Below are 16,199 nucleotides of genomic sequence, written 5' to 3'. Positions count from 1 at the left end.
TCCTGGAGGAAACGAAAGGGACCAAAGCATCCCATCGGAAAGGACCCTGCCTTTATTACAAAGTCCCATGGAAGTCCAAACACCCTTCAGAAGCCACAGGGGCAATGGAGAAGCCATTGGAGCTAGAAGCTAGCTCCTAGGGGACAGGAGTTACAATAAACTGCAGCTGGAGACCCCCAAGCAAGGAGCAGTTAGCAAGTGTCTGTTTTAAAAATAGGATAAATGGGTAACAAAAGGTAAGGAAGGTAATGATGGCATTGTGATATCAATGCAGTTGACAGCCTGTGAATTTTAGTGTTCCGACAACGGCAGGAAAGCCAGGCAAATCAGCGGAGGCCTGGAACTGGAGAGATGGAAGTGAGCAGGAAGCAACGAGCCCGCTGGCGGGAGAAGCCTGAAGAACTGAACACGTGCCTCCAAGAACCAGCGCCCTGCGTCTCAGGACGCGTGCTGCAGGGACGGGGCACTGCGAGGGCGTCCTGGGGGTGGCTCGGGGCAAGGGGAAACACGCCTGTGGGCAAACAATGGTTAGTTATTGGAAAAACAAACTCTAAAGATTTAGAATAGAATGTTCATGCACTGTCCCCTTTTGGTCAGTCCGTTGCAGGCCATGCTGGCCCAGATCACAGAAACCTATGGCCCATCCAGGTGTTTTCTTGAAAATCAGGGATGAGCCAATGATGCTTAGCAGTTTGCTTTCCTTAAAATGGAATCTTTTCTCTAAAAGGGCACTGTCAGTTTTATCAAGGGGTGATAACAGTAGTACTGATTACTATTCTCTAGTTTCTCAGAGTTGAGAAGGACCTCATACTAAGAATTTTAATGGGTGGCAGAGATGGATTAAAATATTTGTTTTCAATCTGTCATATTTAACTGGTAGCCTGCAAATAGATAGGCTTTGAACCCTCAGCTCGAAGAGACACTGAAGAACTAGATGTGGAGGAGACAGCTGAGACCTGAAGAGCTTGCACTTTCCTGAGCAGGGCCGGGGGCACGGACTCGGATCCCCTCCACACGAGGTGCGGGGGTGAGTCACAAGGCCGGTGTGCACACAGGCTGCGGGGACGCAGGGGGCAGGATTCCTTCCAGCTGGCTCATCAGGGGTTTATGGGAAGGGTAGGTTCGATGTGTGCAGAGGGATGTGAGACTTTCTAGGAACTCCACAGCTTAGGCCAAGGCACTGGGGATTGTCCACAGATTAACTGGAACAGAGACTTGTGTGCAGGAGAGGAAGGAAACCGAAATGGAGGGTTAAGTAGGATTACATGCAGAGAGTTTCAGATGCCAGGATGAGAGGTCCAGACTTCACTAGCAGACGTGGGGAGGTATTAAAGGCTTTTAAATACTGCTTTAGGGAGTAAAGAGCTACATGGCAGGTAGGACAGACTGGCAGCTGGAAGACCACGTAGTGAATGACCACACAGCCCCACCACCCACTGTCACATGAAGGGGGAGACAGGAATACTTGTCATTAGAGTTGCACTTTCTGATGAGGTCTACACTTTATGCAACTTGGCCTTTGAAGAAAAACTCACTCTCCTATAAAAGGGACATATTTATTATGACGACACAGAAAACATCATATACCAAGTACAATCTCCTAACACCCTGAAATACACACATGCACACACTGCACATAAATTTATATTATCAATATAAAAACACATTATTAGCTTTTCCGAGGACGACAAATATAAAACCAATAAATATCGCAATTCTAAAACATCTACTTACATTAAGTGCTGGTGAGTAAGATGACAGTAAAAGAAAGAGGCCACAGCAACCAGAAACCAACTGCAGAGCTTCAGGTTACAGACGAGTTGGTTTCGGGGAGGCACCCCGATATAGTCCACGTTTTTCGCAATTCCCCTTTTGATGTCATCAACTCTTAGAGCAAAGAAAGAATTTGACATTCGGGCACCACTTTTTGTGCACACACACTCTCCTCCACCACGTGTAAGATAAAGGAATGTCAGTACAAGCTGAACCTAAATCCGAGCCCCTGCGCCACCGCTCTGCTGCACACAGCGTCCAAGAAGAATGTTTCCCGCTCATTCTCACCCTCTGTGTCTTGTGCTCAATGGTTTCCTTCTTGCCCATAAGTAAAATCACATGGATGGTCAAATGGCACGAGTAAGAGAAAAACCCAGCATGAATTCCAGCACATGTCAGAAAACGGCTAACGGGCCGGCTATTAAACTGAACAGCGCTGCGCCCTCCCGCCGACACCCGGGGCCGAACCCCTGACCACGACTCTCCTTGCGTCGAAGCGCCGCCCGGCCGCTGCCACACAGATGCTCTTTGCACAAAGTCTAGGAAACCCCGGGTATTTCTCAAACACATCGGAGGCTGGGGCCACCTTGTGAGACGAAATGTGGAGGACGTGTCGTCGGCGTTACCCACAGGCTAGATTTTCAGGTTTTAACACCGAGGGGCAATGGGCAAAGAGCTCTATGAGAATTACATATTTAGGTCAGGAAATTCTTTTTCTTTCACGTGCATGCTTCTGTCCTATGGGGGAAACAGCTGATATGTGCTGAGAGAGGGGACAAGGGGGCAAAAACATCGCCACCGTTCCACAGCACGCATATTCCCTTAAGGTCAATCAGAGTTTCTAGTTTTTCATCAAGTGGGAACTCCTGCAACCAATCCCCTTTCCCTGTCTTCAGGCCAAACTGTCTCACTTGAATCTGTAACAGATTCACTAGAACTCAAAAGTCTTCTGTCACCTTTAAATTAGTCTTGAGGTCTGGAAGTCAATGGAACCTTGCACGGGCCTTTCACTATACCAGCTAATCCCAAGAGAAACTCGGTACGCAGGGGTCCCCTTCCCTGGAGTCAGAATGGATGGTGGGGGCTGGGAGGCGGGGCGTGGAAGGCATCAGGGCAGGGGACTATTGTGAGAGGTGTGGAATTTTAAAAGCAGGCATACATGTTCAGAAGATTCTGGTTTCTCCAGCAGGGGATTCTTGGAATCTAGTATACACTGGAGAGTTCCCAGGTCAAGCTACACGGTCTGGTCCAGAATCTAATGAGTCTCTGGGCTCCTTGCGTCATAAATACTTCTCAGAGATTAAGAACAACTCACAAAAACCCATCCAATCACGGTCACCACGGACTTTGCCATCACAGAACCAAATCAGCTGTAAGGTCCTGGGGCTTCCCATCACCTCCGGACACGAGGCAGCAGGACTTCGACCCTTAAGAACGGCATGCCCTCTGTTGTCACCAGCGTCTGAGGAGCAGGTGGTCGAGGTCTGGAAGCTGACTGAACAACCGCATTGATCCTTGGGCAGAAGAGAGTCTTCTCCTGCTGCCAAACGTCCTCAGCGGCGCAGAGTCCCAGGAGCAGGAGAGAGGGCCAGTCCTGGAGGCGCACCCTCCAGCCTCTCGCCGGGAGGCGGTGAGGTGCGCATCGCCAGACCTGCGCTGGGAGGGGAGCGTGGTTCCAGCCCCCGCACGTCGTGTCCGCGAGCTGCCGCTACTTCTTGGGTTTCTCTAGAATGTTGAGGAACTTCCCCCGTGTCATCTCTCTGGCTGAAATCACAAAACAAATGAAAGATCAATGAAGTCCTAAAATCTAAAAACAGGATTACAGGAAGACTTAGTTTAAAAACGCAGACTGATTACACTGTATGCAGGGGACCATAACAGATTCGCTCACCACAAACCTCCAAAAAAGGAGGGAAAACAAACCACTACTGACTGCTAAGACTGTACAAAGTCATTCCGAAGTTGGTAATTGCTATAAAGCACAGGCCAACTGGGTAGACTTTATCACCCACTCTTAAAAAAAGTCACCGGGGAATTCCCCTCAAACCTCTCTCTCTCTCTCTCTCTCTCACTCTCAAGAATGTAACCTAATACTCTTGTTCACTATCTCAGGGGGTTTGTTCTTGGAGGCTGAAATCCAACCAAGATTACAGTCTTCTCTGGGTTGTTGGTCTCTGGACATTTATGATCTCAAACCAAAGTTAGCGATCATTTACCCTGCCCTCAGTGGCAGCCTCTGGGTCCTGTAATATACCAGGGTTTATGTTCCCTTGGTGCAGTTCATCTGTGGACGGAGTAATAAAGTAGGGTTTATAGAGCTTTGGTCTTCTCTCTCTTGGCATTGTCAGTCCTTAGATATTTAATACAGCCAGGCGAGGTTTACGCGTCTTTCTTTGACTTCCCGCACTATCAATCTCTGAATGCTGCGGTTACAAGAGGGTTTATGCAGCTACTTTCCTGCATATGAGGCTCCGAAATGAAAGTAAACATTCCTCCACTACAAGGGTCACTCCAGAAGCCCCCTGCTTTAGCTGTCAAGCAAATCCTCAAATATCATATGCAGCCCAAAACCCTCTTTACCCCCATCTCCACAAGCCCATCTTTTCAGATCTCTTAAATGGATTTAACAGTGCAGGAAGTTCCCGATGGCTTGCCCTGGGAATCTTCAGGCCAGAAATCTTCTGGAAGTACATAGTGGACACACAGTAGGCTGTGTCCTGTGGTCTCCCAAGAACATGTCTCCATCTTGGCCAAAGAAGTGAGGTGGCTAGGGAGGCTCTTGCAGGGATGAGGACGTTTGCCCTGGCCTCCTTGCTGCCTTTCCTGAGTCAACAGCAAACAGTGCCAGATGAATGGGCTCCCCCCGCCCCCCACCAAATTTAACAGTTCCTGGTTAATCTGTACAGTGGAGAAACAGAACAATTCCAACTCTGTAACTACAGGAAGGCTTTTGGTCTCGGCAGTCCATATACATTCCCCATCCTCCATGAGTTTCTGAGCTCCAACAAAGGGAAAGGAAATCCCGTGAACTTGGAATGGAAGTCTCAGTGCTGGGTCTTGCCTCATGTGCCCACAACCCCACCCAGTCTCAAGTCACACTGACCATTCCGTCCTTGGTGGATTTACACCAAACCCTATACATGCAAAGTTCCTACTAGATTTGTGATTACTTGTTTATATACTTGTTTTCCTTTGCTGAAATGTAAAAATAGAGGGCAGACAGTGTTTATTATTACTATTATTTTTAATCCTTACTTGAGGATTTGTTTATTGATCTTAGGGAGGAAGGGAAGGAGGGTGAGGGAGAGAGACAGAGAGAGAGACAGAGAGAGAGACATCAATGTGAGAGAGAAACATCTACTGGTTGCCACACGTGCCCTGACTGGGGATGGAAGCCACAACCCAGGTACGTGCTCTGACCAGGAATCAAGGACACAACCTTCTGGTGTATGGGATGATGCTCCAACCAACTTCGCCACCTGGCCAGGGCTGCTTTATTATTCTTTGTATCACCAGCACCTAGCATAGTGCTAGACCTAGCAACTGCTGAATAAATGTTGGCTGGATGAATGATACACAAAAGAACTTCAACTAAGCAGGTCACAGCAAAGTTAGTTTCTTTCCTTCCACGGACAATAAGGCTTGCTAGTGGCCCTTGGTGCTCCATTCTCCATATTGTCGGGTTCTTTTTAAGTTTACCTTGCTTGTCGAGGAAGAAAAGTAATTTCCCTTGGTGGAAACAATGCCAGATTAATGGAGAGGTTGGGCAGGGCAGGGTGGGAGAAGGGGGACAAGAAGTAAACTACCCTAAAGGAAACCCAAACAACAGGCATGGGGCCAGGGTGGGGGTGGGGGTGGGGGTGGGGGGCAGGCACTTGAAGCAGTAGGGGACCACTCTGTCAAGTACATGATTTTCTAACCACTTTGCTGTGCACCTGAAACTAAGACAGAACAATGCTGAATGTAAATTACAACTGAAAAATACATTTAAAAAAGTAATTTGATTGCTCAGGGGAGTCGCATGACTTCTTCCAGAGAACACAGGACTTGAGCTCAGTTTAAGTTCCAGCTCTAGCATTCAGCTCTGGGCGACCCCGAGAGCAGGTGGGAGGCTCAGCTCCTCATCTGTACGACGAGTGGCATGTTACCGTCTCCTGCCTGCCCTTTTGGACACTGAGCAGTGAACACACACTTGGCCTAGTGGTATCTTCAACAGTACCTTTCAGAGGAGGGTAAGTAGCCTGCTGCTTCTCTCGCACACAGTAGTTCCGGAGTGAATAAATGAACCAAGTGTGGTAAGGGAGGCTAGGACTCTCAAAAATCCATTCCTTGGAATCTTTTCCCTCAGCCTGATCCTACAGAGACTGACTCAGACTTCTGGCCCGAGTGGGGCTCATCACTTGTTTCTGCCGGATGGGTTTCTGCCTGCTCTCCAGCTCTCATTAAGGACCACGGGACGGCATCAGCCCATCCTGCGACCTGGCTAGCAGCAGCTGCTCCGGAGACCAGACGTGGGCAACACGAAACTGCTGGGGAAAACAGAGCCGTGTTCCAAAACCCTGGGCCAGGAACACTCTACTGATCTTACTGATTATTTCTGCCTGCTGCTCTTCGGATTCCCTGACTCTTTATTATTTTTCCCCAAATTGGAGAATGACCAAGATTTTAAGACTTAAAATTTAAAAAGACTCAATATAATCAAGTGATCAAAAGGATTTAACAGGAAAAATAATGGATATTCCAAAGTCTCTCAGTGGCAGGCTCTCCTTGAATTTAACCAATCCTGTTTAACAACCCCTCTTCCACTCAATCATTCCTCCCCCTTCGACCTAATCTAAGCACACAGAGCTGCGGGAAACCACTGTAAAAGTACAAGTAATTCAAAAGACATCATCTTCTGCATGGGAGGGGAGAAAGTTTCCCGACTCGCCAGTCCTATATAGGAGATATACGAATTTGTGACACGGCGGCTCCCTAAAAGAGGGCTGTGCCCTATAAATCACACCCTAAGCACCAACCCCTTTCTGTGCACAGAGAGATTGCAGTGGGTCAGGGGCTGCTCCAGCGCACGTGCCCTCCTGTTCACTTGTCATCAGCGATGTTAACATCTCTGATTAATTCACATACCCCTTATTTTATTCCTCATTTCTTTCTCCTTGCTCTCCTGCAGTGTGAAGACTCTTACCGACCTGATACAGTAATCACCGCCTGCTAACCGCACGCCGCCTACACCTAGTGAAATTGTTTAGTGATGCCAACCGCGCTTTTAATTTGCAAGACATCAGACACAGAGGTAATTTATACCAACATCTGTTCATTTTTGACTTCTGAAACAAACTCGCACATGCTGCTACAAAATCCCATTAGGTGTGGGGAGACAGCCTTCTGCTACTACTCTGTACTCTTACACACACACACACACACACACAAACACACACACACACCCCTACCTTCCAGTGGGGTTTTGTATGTAAATGCACTTTACTAAAAAATTCTCACCAAGGATTTCAAATCTCCTTGGGGAAAACCTTTAGAGATGTCCACAGCTTGCTCCCAGAGGACAGGAAGGCATTTCTATGTCCCCCGACTACTTCTGTCCCTTCTTTTCCCCGACAGTCACAGGTTGGTACACTCTCAAACTACCAGCCAGGGTAAGAATACATCCTCCTCAGTTTGGCACTTCTAGTTCCTGCCTTCTCTCCTGGTTCTTTTTTTCTACACTGTGCTGGGAGATAATCCTAGAGATACTGAAATTGCTAGAGAGAGTTTTATCTAGAGTCAGTACAATGTCTTAACTATTCTCTAACTCTGGATTAATTCTCTAGGATTATAGGTTCACCGGGAAGGCAATGCTTCTTCCACATCCTAATAACTATGTCAAGAGGGACGCACTGGTCATCAGCCACCAGAACGTGTGCTGTGCAGAAGAGAAGCACGACCTCCATGTGGTCATGACTGACAGGCCCTCCTATGCAGAGCGAGCCCGCAAACTGAGAGCCACCACAGAGACTGTCACCCTAGGGGGACCAGGGGATGGCTGTAGAGAGTGTGGTGAGGAGGCCACTTGTACACATTTAAAGGCAGCAAAGGATAAACCACAATCAACTTCCAGGTCTGTGCTGTTTCTATTAGCCCTTTGTAGTTTCGCTAGGGCTGTCAGGTTCCCAGCGGCTGTGAATACCTGGGGGTACTTAGAGAGGTCAGGGCCGCAGAAAGGACTGCATCCTGCTCGCTGTTAAAGGTGTTGTGCGGTTTAATATAACGTCCTCTTTCGACTCTCCAATTCCTTCAGCCCACATTTAGCCTTGCCTCTGGCTCCCTTTCCACAATGAGTATCCCCAAACTGCCTTCTCTGCAGTAAATTTTCTGGTGGCCGGGTGAAAAAGATTCAGTGGTACAGATTGATTTCCCACCGGTGAGGGGATGGGGGATTACCACAGAGGCACCCTGGTTTAACGAGATTGGGTGCAGTACTCTCACGAGACCAGCCCTCTCTGCCAGGAGTTTGCACCTTTCGCCCATGACATATGGGTTTCATTACGGAAAGGTTTTCCAGAGTATAACTTTCAGGCAATTGCCTGATAAAATTCTGTATGACTTTAATGTAGGGAACGATGTAAAGATTAAGTAAATTATAATGAAATGGGAGAAACTCATAATGTTTCGTTTTTAATTCCATTACAAACAAATTTAAGTATTTCTGTGTCTCAGTACAATTAAAGACATTAGCGAGGCCGAGAAGCGTTACCTTCCACTGGTTTTCTCACACCCCGAAGAGCAACGTCAGGCTGTCTTTCAGAGACTCTAATGTGAGTGGCCAGGAACCAGAGGAGACAGCGTAATGTGAAATGAGCAGAGCACTCGGCATTGGACAGGCTGGAGGTTGACCCCAGTGCCTGCACTGACGCTGCTACTCAATGCAGGCGCTCCTACATTTCACTTCACTGAGGGCAAATCACCTAGGTCACCTCTCTAAGCTTCAGTCTCCTCATCTGTTCAAGGTGAGATAAACAGAAAGTTCACGTAGGCATTCAGCAAAGGCTAGCTACTGTATAATCATCTCTTTATTTGAAACCAGAAGTTTGTTTAAGCAACAGGACACTGGATGGGAACACATTTCTTTTACAGTGCTTTATCCCTACCCAAAGACACATTGTCCCCTACATGTCATAGCTGAAACTGTCTTTGGTTTCACAACGATAAATAAGAAACATTAAAAATTCTCCAGTTCGACAAGGTATGCAAGGAGTAATTTTTTTTTTTTTTATTGAACAGTGAGATCAAAAGAACTTCCTGGACTACGGTAGGTGAGAGCTGAATGAGCACGCCAGCAATGGAGAAAGGGGGTCTTCTCACAGAACCAGTATTCTTCCTTGTCTTATAACCATTTGATGTCACTCAAAACATCCCACTGGCTATTTAGTTACCAAAAAAAGGCAATATGCTTAAGCACACACACCAGTTACTTTAGGTACATTAAAGAGGAAAAAAATGAAAGAATAGAGAAATCCAAACTACAGCAGCCAGGCTGCGGTTTTCTAAGTGAAAATGTCTCTTTGGTTTGGAGGAACTGAGTTCTGGAGTAAAGCAGCAGGTTCCTTTCGTAGCAGACACCTGTCCATTGCTGGAACAAACTGTACCTTCAAATTCCAACTCCAACTGTGCAGCTGTGTCCATTCCATTGGTTCAATCGACTGCCCATCACATTAGAATCTGATCTGCCTCATTGCTAAACCTTGTCATTCATAATAGGCCTTCCTTCGTTTACTGACTGGTATATGCCTCTTAATCTTAAACCACACCACAGAACTGTCTGCCCCACCACCTTCAAGTCAGTGCAACAACTGTTCTCAGTCTCGACTCCTTACCCGGGTTTTCACTGGCCAGGGCAAGCTCTGGAGTCCCCTCAGCAGCTGTGCCACCAGAGGTCCCAGGCCCTCACTGAGTGAGCATGCACGCCGCACCAGGAGTGGCCAAGGGAGGCTGAACTACTTCTCTCTTAAAAAGAGCTCAAATGCCAAGCAAATGGAGACACGAATGAATTGTGTCTGCATAGCACGTGCACTCCAGAGGTAAAACCTGCTGGAATAATGCTGGGCGTTAGAGGCAGTTACTTTAACTACACCAGCAGCTACTTCTAGCAAAAACACACACACACACACACACACACACACACACACAAAATCCCACTTAATTTAGCGTAAATCAGTCTGCTATGAGGCTGTTTATTTAATTAGATTCATAGAAGGTATTTTGTAGAAATGATGCCAATTGTTATAATTATGGCTTTGACTCTTTAAAAATTACGTTTTGAGCCCTGGCTGGCATAGCTCAGTGGATTGAGTGTGGGCTGTGAACCAAAGTGTCACAGGTTCGATTCCCAGTCAGGGCACATGCCTGGGTTGCAGGCCATGACCCCCAGCAACCGCACACTGATGTTTCTCTCTCTCTTCCCTCTCTAAAAATAAATAAATATAATCTTAAAAAAAAGGACTTTAAAAAAATTATGTTTTGGTCCTTGAAACCTTGAATGAATTCTAATAACTACGACACAAGGGATCTCCTAGTCATGGGTGTGTGCTGTGTAGAAGAAAAGCACAAAGAGGGTGGGTGAACAGTTAAGTCAGTCACACAGAGTGCCTACTACGTACCAGATATTAGGGAAGACTCAAACAAATTAGAAGTGGCCTTTAGGATGGGATTACTCTTCACAGGTATTTTGGTGGATCGGAGAACAAAAGGAAACCAGTGTGATTTATAACACTGGTTTCTCTCTCACAGGAATGTGGAAAGTTTTTCTGTCACTCTGGCCGAGAGCCAGGGTACAGCAGAGCTGTTCCAGGGCAACCTGCCAGGCTGAGATTCTTCACCGCGCTCTAGTTCAGACCTCTGCACAGAGTGTACTGCTAATCGATTGCTAATTCAAGTCAAGGACTAAGCACTTTTCAGTGCCTCCAATATGAGAGCAGCTGGTGCTGGCGCCACTGTCAAGGGCAGAAGATGCTGTGAACTGAGCATGGTGTCACTGCATGAGAGGGGTCTCCTGGAGCCTCATTAGACCGGGTGGTCCTCAGAAGGTGGTGTCATTATAATAAAGTCTACTGCCCATTCTCAGTCATCTCTTGTGGGGGAGCACACACAAGTGAGAGTCTTTGATAGAAAGCTTTCTTTTCTCTAAAATATATAAAAGTAGCATTTGAAGGTGGGAAGTTCTTCAGGCAAAGCATTTCAAAAAGGAACCCGAAATACCCGAGGAAAGAATAATCTGAATGCTCTATCTGTGACCAAACTATCACAGACTATCAAAATCTGCGTCTTCAGAATTCTCAAAAAAGCCTTCCTGCGGTGTGATTTCCAGATCCCTTTTATTCTGGATGTCTTGTCTAACCGGACTTTTTCTAAAAAAGGGTGAGGTGGCTAAGAACAGTGTTCCCTCCAGTAAATTCAGAGAAAGATCATTTTCCATCAAACATTGTTTTCTTCAGTTCATGGTAAGGTCCATTACCAGAGAATGTTTTATCCAAGAAGTAATTTAAAGAAGAAAAGCCGGGACTTAGCGTACAGGTAAACAAATTTGGACAGTTCCAATATGGAAACTAATTTTAATGGCTTTTCACACAGAATAATAATAAAAAAAAGAACAGAAATATCTAGCCAACAGATTTATTCTCGGAATATAAAACATCAAGCGGGAACATAAAATATGGGCCGTGTCAGCCATGATGCCTGAAGATTGAAAGCACAAGCAGAGGATCTTAATTGTCAGGCGTTTGAAAAATGGTGTCTTCAGGGAAAGCCTGTGTTTCTCCGTCAGCTCTCCTCGCCCTGCCCTCTTTTAGGAGCAAAACAAGACGAGATTTCAGATATTCGGTCCTTCTTCTTACCATGGTTGTCTCTACTAAAAATCCAAAACAATAACAACACCCCCGCAGACGTGCGGTCCAGGACACGAGGGCGAACGGCTCACTTGCATCTGGCTTCCTTTCAGAGAGAGGGCCTCGCAGGTCGGCCGAGTTCCACTTGGTCCCCTTCTCAAGGGTGAACTCAACTCAGTGAAAGGCAGTGAGATCAAAGCAATGCATTACTACCCCCGGGGCGAGAACTTGTATTAAATACTCATAAATTTGTGTAGAACATTCATGCTTCAGGGCCTTTACATAATAATACATCGTGGTAAGACACTTATTATGACCAAAGCCTAGTAGCTTACAGTCTTAATTTCCTCATCCATAAAGTGAGAACAGCAATAATAATCTATCATGTAAGGTTAAGATAGAACAACAACTACTCAAAGTGACTTGAACACTGCAAAGAACCATTTTGCCCCAAATTAAATATCTTATCCATAGGCGAGGTTCCACTCAGAAAAATCAGACCCAGACCACAGCAGAGATCATTTCAAATGACTTGGACATTGAGAAGGTCCCTGCTTGGAACACCCCCACAGCCAGGTGTAGCGGGGAGGAAGGCCCAGTCTTCTTGACCCCCAGGGCAGGCAAAGAGTTACATCTTCACACACTGAGAAGCCAATAAAATCCTCTCTTGATTATAATTTAGATAAGAACCACTGGATTGAATAATAATGTCTGAAACTCCCCTGGCTGTTTCACCTTGAGACGTCCATCACTGGGTTAAACATGATGCTAATTGCATTTGGATTGATTAATTTCTCTCACTCCTGTCTATTCGAATAATGCTTAACAAAATAATCATAGCACCCAGGCCAAATCTTTTCCGTCAAAGGAATGAAGCCATCAGAACAGGCAGAGATGAAAGAAATGAAGATGACCCGTAATTACTGCTACGGTGATATCATTACCATATTATACAAAATGAGTGTGTGGGGGAGGGGAGAAAGGAGGGACTGAGATTATTTTTTTTAAAAATGGAACCCTACAATCTAAGAATACAGATCTGACATCGAGCGGAACACACAGAAATACAGAACTTAAAAAAAAATACAAATCTTGCTCATGAAATTGCAAAATCCAACAAATACTGAGGCCCAAGATACATCAAGTATCTTGGGCTGCGAACAGGTATTATTCACGCCACTATTTTCCCATCACAGTAACACTTTGTGTGCAACTTGCATAGAGATTTAAGATGCTGTCTTCACACACAAGCATGCCCATAGTTACTGAAAATTTTTTCTTTCAGCCAGGGAATATCATTTTATTTTAATATTGTTAGAGTCTGCCTTGTTTGTAAAACCAGAATCTGGGTTTTAACTGCAGATAGTTCTAGTTTAAGACATCAAAGAAAATGCCTATGAATCTTCACACATGATTCATTGGACAACAGTATGGACTTAACTCACCAGCAAGAAGAATATAATAATATTTCTCAACTCTCTTGTTGTTTTATATGATTTTTTTCAACACTTACGGTAGAAAACCTATGACTGCATAGGATTTGAACCTTGGGTCTGAATCATCAGTTATTAGATGGTAATCTAATCTCAAGTAAATGATGGAGCCTCTGTGCCTCAGTTCCTTCATTTGTAAACGGAGATCAGTAGCCACCGGACTGGATTGTTCTGAGATGTAAGATAATACACAAAAGTGCTCAGTGTGTACTGGTATAAAAACTTCCCTCTAAGATTGACTGTATAGCTATATACTGAACCCTGAACATTGTTTTGGTTATTTTATTTACTAAAGCTAATTTAAATAGACACTTGTAAATTAACTTGCATATAGATTTTAACAAATATCTGTGAAATAAATAAGTAAATAGGATAATTAGGTGCATCCTTTTAGGTGCATCCTTTCAGGTGCATCCTTTCAATAAGCTAGCAATATATGGGGGATATTTCTGCTACGGTATTTTAAACATACAACCACCTTTAAAACAGTAAACAGATATTGAAATTGTTTTATTTAACTTGGATAAGAAGGTATATTTCCCTGTTTTCTTTCTTTCTTTCTTTTTTAAATCCTCACCCTAGGATACATTTACTGGTTTCTTTTTTGGAGAGAGAGGAAGGGAGAGAGTGAGAGAGAGAAACATCAACTGGTTGCCTCCCCCAGAGGCCTGGACTGGGGACAGGACCCACAACCTACCTATGTGCCCTGCCCGGGGGGATAGAACCTGTGACCTTTATATACACGGGACGACGCTCCACCCAACTGAGCCACACAGACCAGAGCTCCCTATTTTCTTATCTAACAAAGATTCCCAAATAAAACAAGCATATGTACTCTGAATTTGTACTTATTCAGTAATAAATATGATCAGTACTTTAAAAGAAAGAACATTAACATTGTGTTTCCACACCAGGTGAAAACAAGACTCGAAAACATTTATGCGTTAACTCAGTATTCTCTGCTTTCTTTCTGGTTAAGAGAGGCAAGGTAATTAATATAGTACATAGAGGTTATCTTCTCTGGTTTCGGGATTAGACAGGTCTAGATGTGATTCAAATCCTAGTCCCCATTTCCAAGCTTCAAGATCATGAGCAAGTAATTTAATTTTCTGAGCATCAGTTTTCTCATCTGTAAATGGGAATTATAAAATGGACACTGCAGAGTGTTGTGAGATTAAATAAAGCAGTGTGTGAACATCCTTTATACTCCCTAGTATATACCATGTTTTGCTGTGTATAATGCACTCCTGTGTATAATGTGGGCTCACGGTTTTTAGTACTACCCATGTATAATGTGCACCCTTATTTTTCCCTTAAAAATTTGGTGAAAAAGTGTGCATAATACATGGCAAAATTCAGTAGTCATAAAGTCAATAAATGACAGCATTAATCATTTTTATTCTTCATATTTCAGCTCAAATGTCACCTTTTCAGAGAGGTTTTCCATGCCTACCCTATCTAAAGTGAGTCTTCTTGTGGTTATTCTCTCCTGTAAAACCATTTACTTTCTTCACTGCACTGAACCAAAATCTAAAATCACTTCATTTATCTTCATGCTTCATGAAGTTCTGTAGAACTTCCTGTTGTGTCCCTAGCAAACAGGTGGTCATCTACATATCTATTGAAATAATTTATTCCCATACAGGGGGGACCACCCTCTGAAAAAATGGAATTTATTTATAAAAAATGTGTATTTATTTTTACATGTTTAAACTTCAGTCACCTTCAAAGCACTCTCATGTGATGTAATACACCTATCGAGATGTTTTTGGCCACTGCTCAAAACAGTTTTTGAACTTGATTTTGATGTCTTTTAGTGCTTCTGCTGTTTTTCTTATTTCACCTCTTCCACATAGGCAAAATGTTTCCCTTTGAGGACTTTTTTCATTCAGAGAAACAAAAAAAAAAGTTGCTCAGGGCAAGATTGGGTGAACAGGGAGGGTGGGGCACGGGGCTCATGCCAGTTCTTGTCAAAAACTGAACTCTCAGTGCAGCGTGGGCGGGTGCGCTCATAAATCACCCATCATAGAATGGGCAAATGCACTGAAAGATTCTTCAAAAGAATTCACGGAAGCTGAATGCAGTCTCTCACAACAACACCAGCTGGTATGCTGATACACGCGTGTTCCTAGAACACTCACCTATCAGGGGAAGTCTGTACTACAAGGGGCCCGTCCTCCAGAATATAATTCCAGTTTTTTAGAGTTCCCCTTCATATGAGGAGAGAGGAAGTCTGCTTCCTTTTCAATTCTTAATTAACCACCATGCATTAGAAATTTTTGATCTAGTAAAATTACACATGTATTTTACCTGTTGACCCAGCAGCTGCATTTCTAGAAAGCTTTTCCTAAGAGATAGCCGCAAAAATATCAAATAGGGTTCACAGGCCTATTCATTTCAGCACTGCCTGTAATACGCAGACCGGAGGGAGGGAGGGGACTGGTATGCCTCTGTTATGGAGTACTGTTCAGCTACAAAAGGAGTAAATGATACCTATATACTACTATGGATAGTTACTTTATGTGGAAAATTTGGACAAGGGGGAAATACACAGGTTTATTTATATTTTCGAAAGGATCAATGGAAGAATAAAGTTTAGTATTAGTTTTTACTAACAAAGATGGTTACCTAAGGGGGGAAGAGATGGAAGGCAGACACCTTTGTATCCACCTTATTTTGTACATTTTACTTTGGGAGACTGTATGTTTTATATAGTAAAAAATAAATTCATTAAATAGAAAAAAGCAACCTCTAAAAATGGAAATAAAGTGAAAATAATTTGAATCTACAAAATTTGGCATAATCACACATACAAAATTTAAATAACTTAAAAAGACATACTGTGAATAATTTTAATATATATAATTTTATTTATATTTAATTAATTAATAATAAAATTATATTATATATAATTTTATAATTTGAATAATTTTAAATATATATATCCGAAGGATACACAAAAGAAGCACAGAGAAATCTTTAAGTACATATAGTGTTTCATAGTTACATGCAGTTAGTTCTTTTGATGTTCATTTTATTGTGAATTTGAGGAACACGT

At 44.0% G+C, this 16,199-nt stretch overlaps 1 protein-coding gene across 1 annotated transcript in view; it reads right to left on the bottom strand.

Moving 5' to 3' along the window:
- Positions 1 to 1,540: 1,540 nt before the first annotated feature.
- Positions 1,541 to 16,199, bottom strand: part of LIN52 (lin-52 DREAM MuvB core complex component) — an 89,424-nt gene continuing 74,765 nt past the window's right edge. Inside the window, exon 6 of the mRNA XM_045823851.1 lies at positions 1,541 to 3,537. Within this exon, the coding sequence (XP_045679807.1) occupies positions 3,482 to 3,537 (56 nt within the window). The 3' untranslated portion in view covers positions 1,541 to 3,481. The remainder of the gene's footprint in view (positions 3,538 to 16,199) is intronic.

Source organism: Phyllostomus hastatus, unplaced genomic scaffold, assembly GCF_019186645.2.
Source record: "Phyllostomus hastatus isolate PE091 unplaced genomic scaffold, TTU_PhHast_1.1 phas_scaffold_501, whole genome shotgun sequence".
NCBI lineage: Eukaryota > Metazoa > Chordata > Mammalia > Chiroptera > Phyllostomidae > Phyllostomus > Phyllostomus hastatus.
This window is presented reverse-complemented; position numbering and strand designations above follow the sequence as displayed.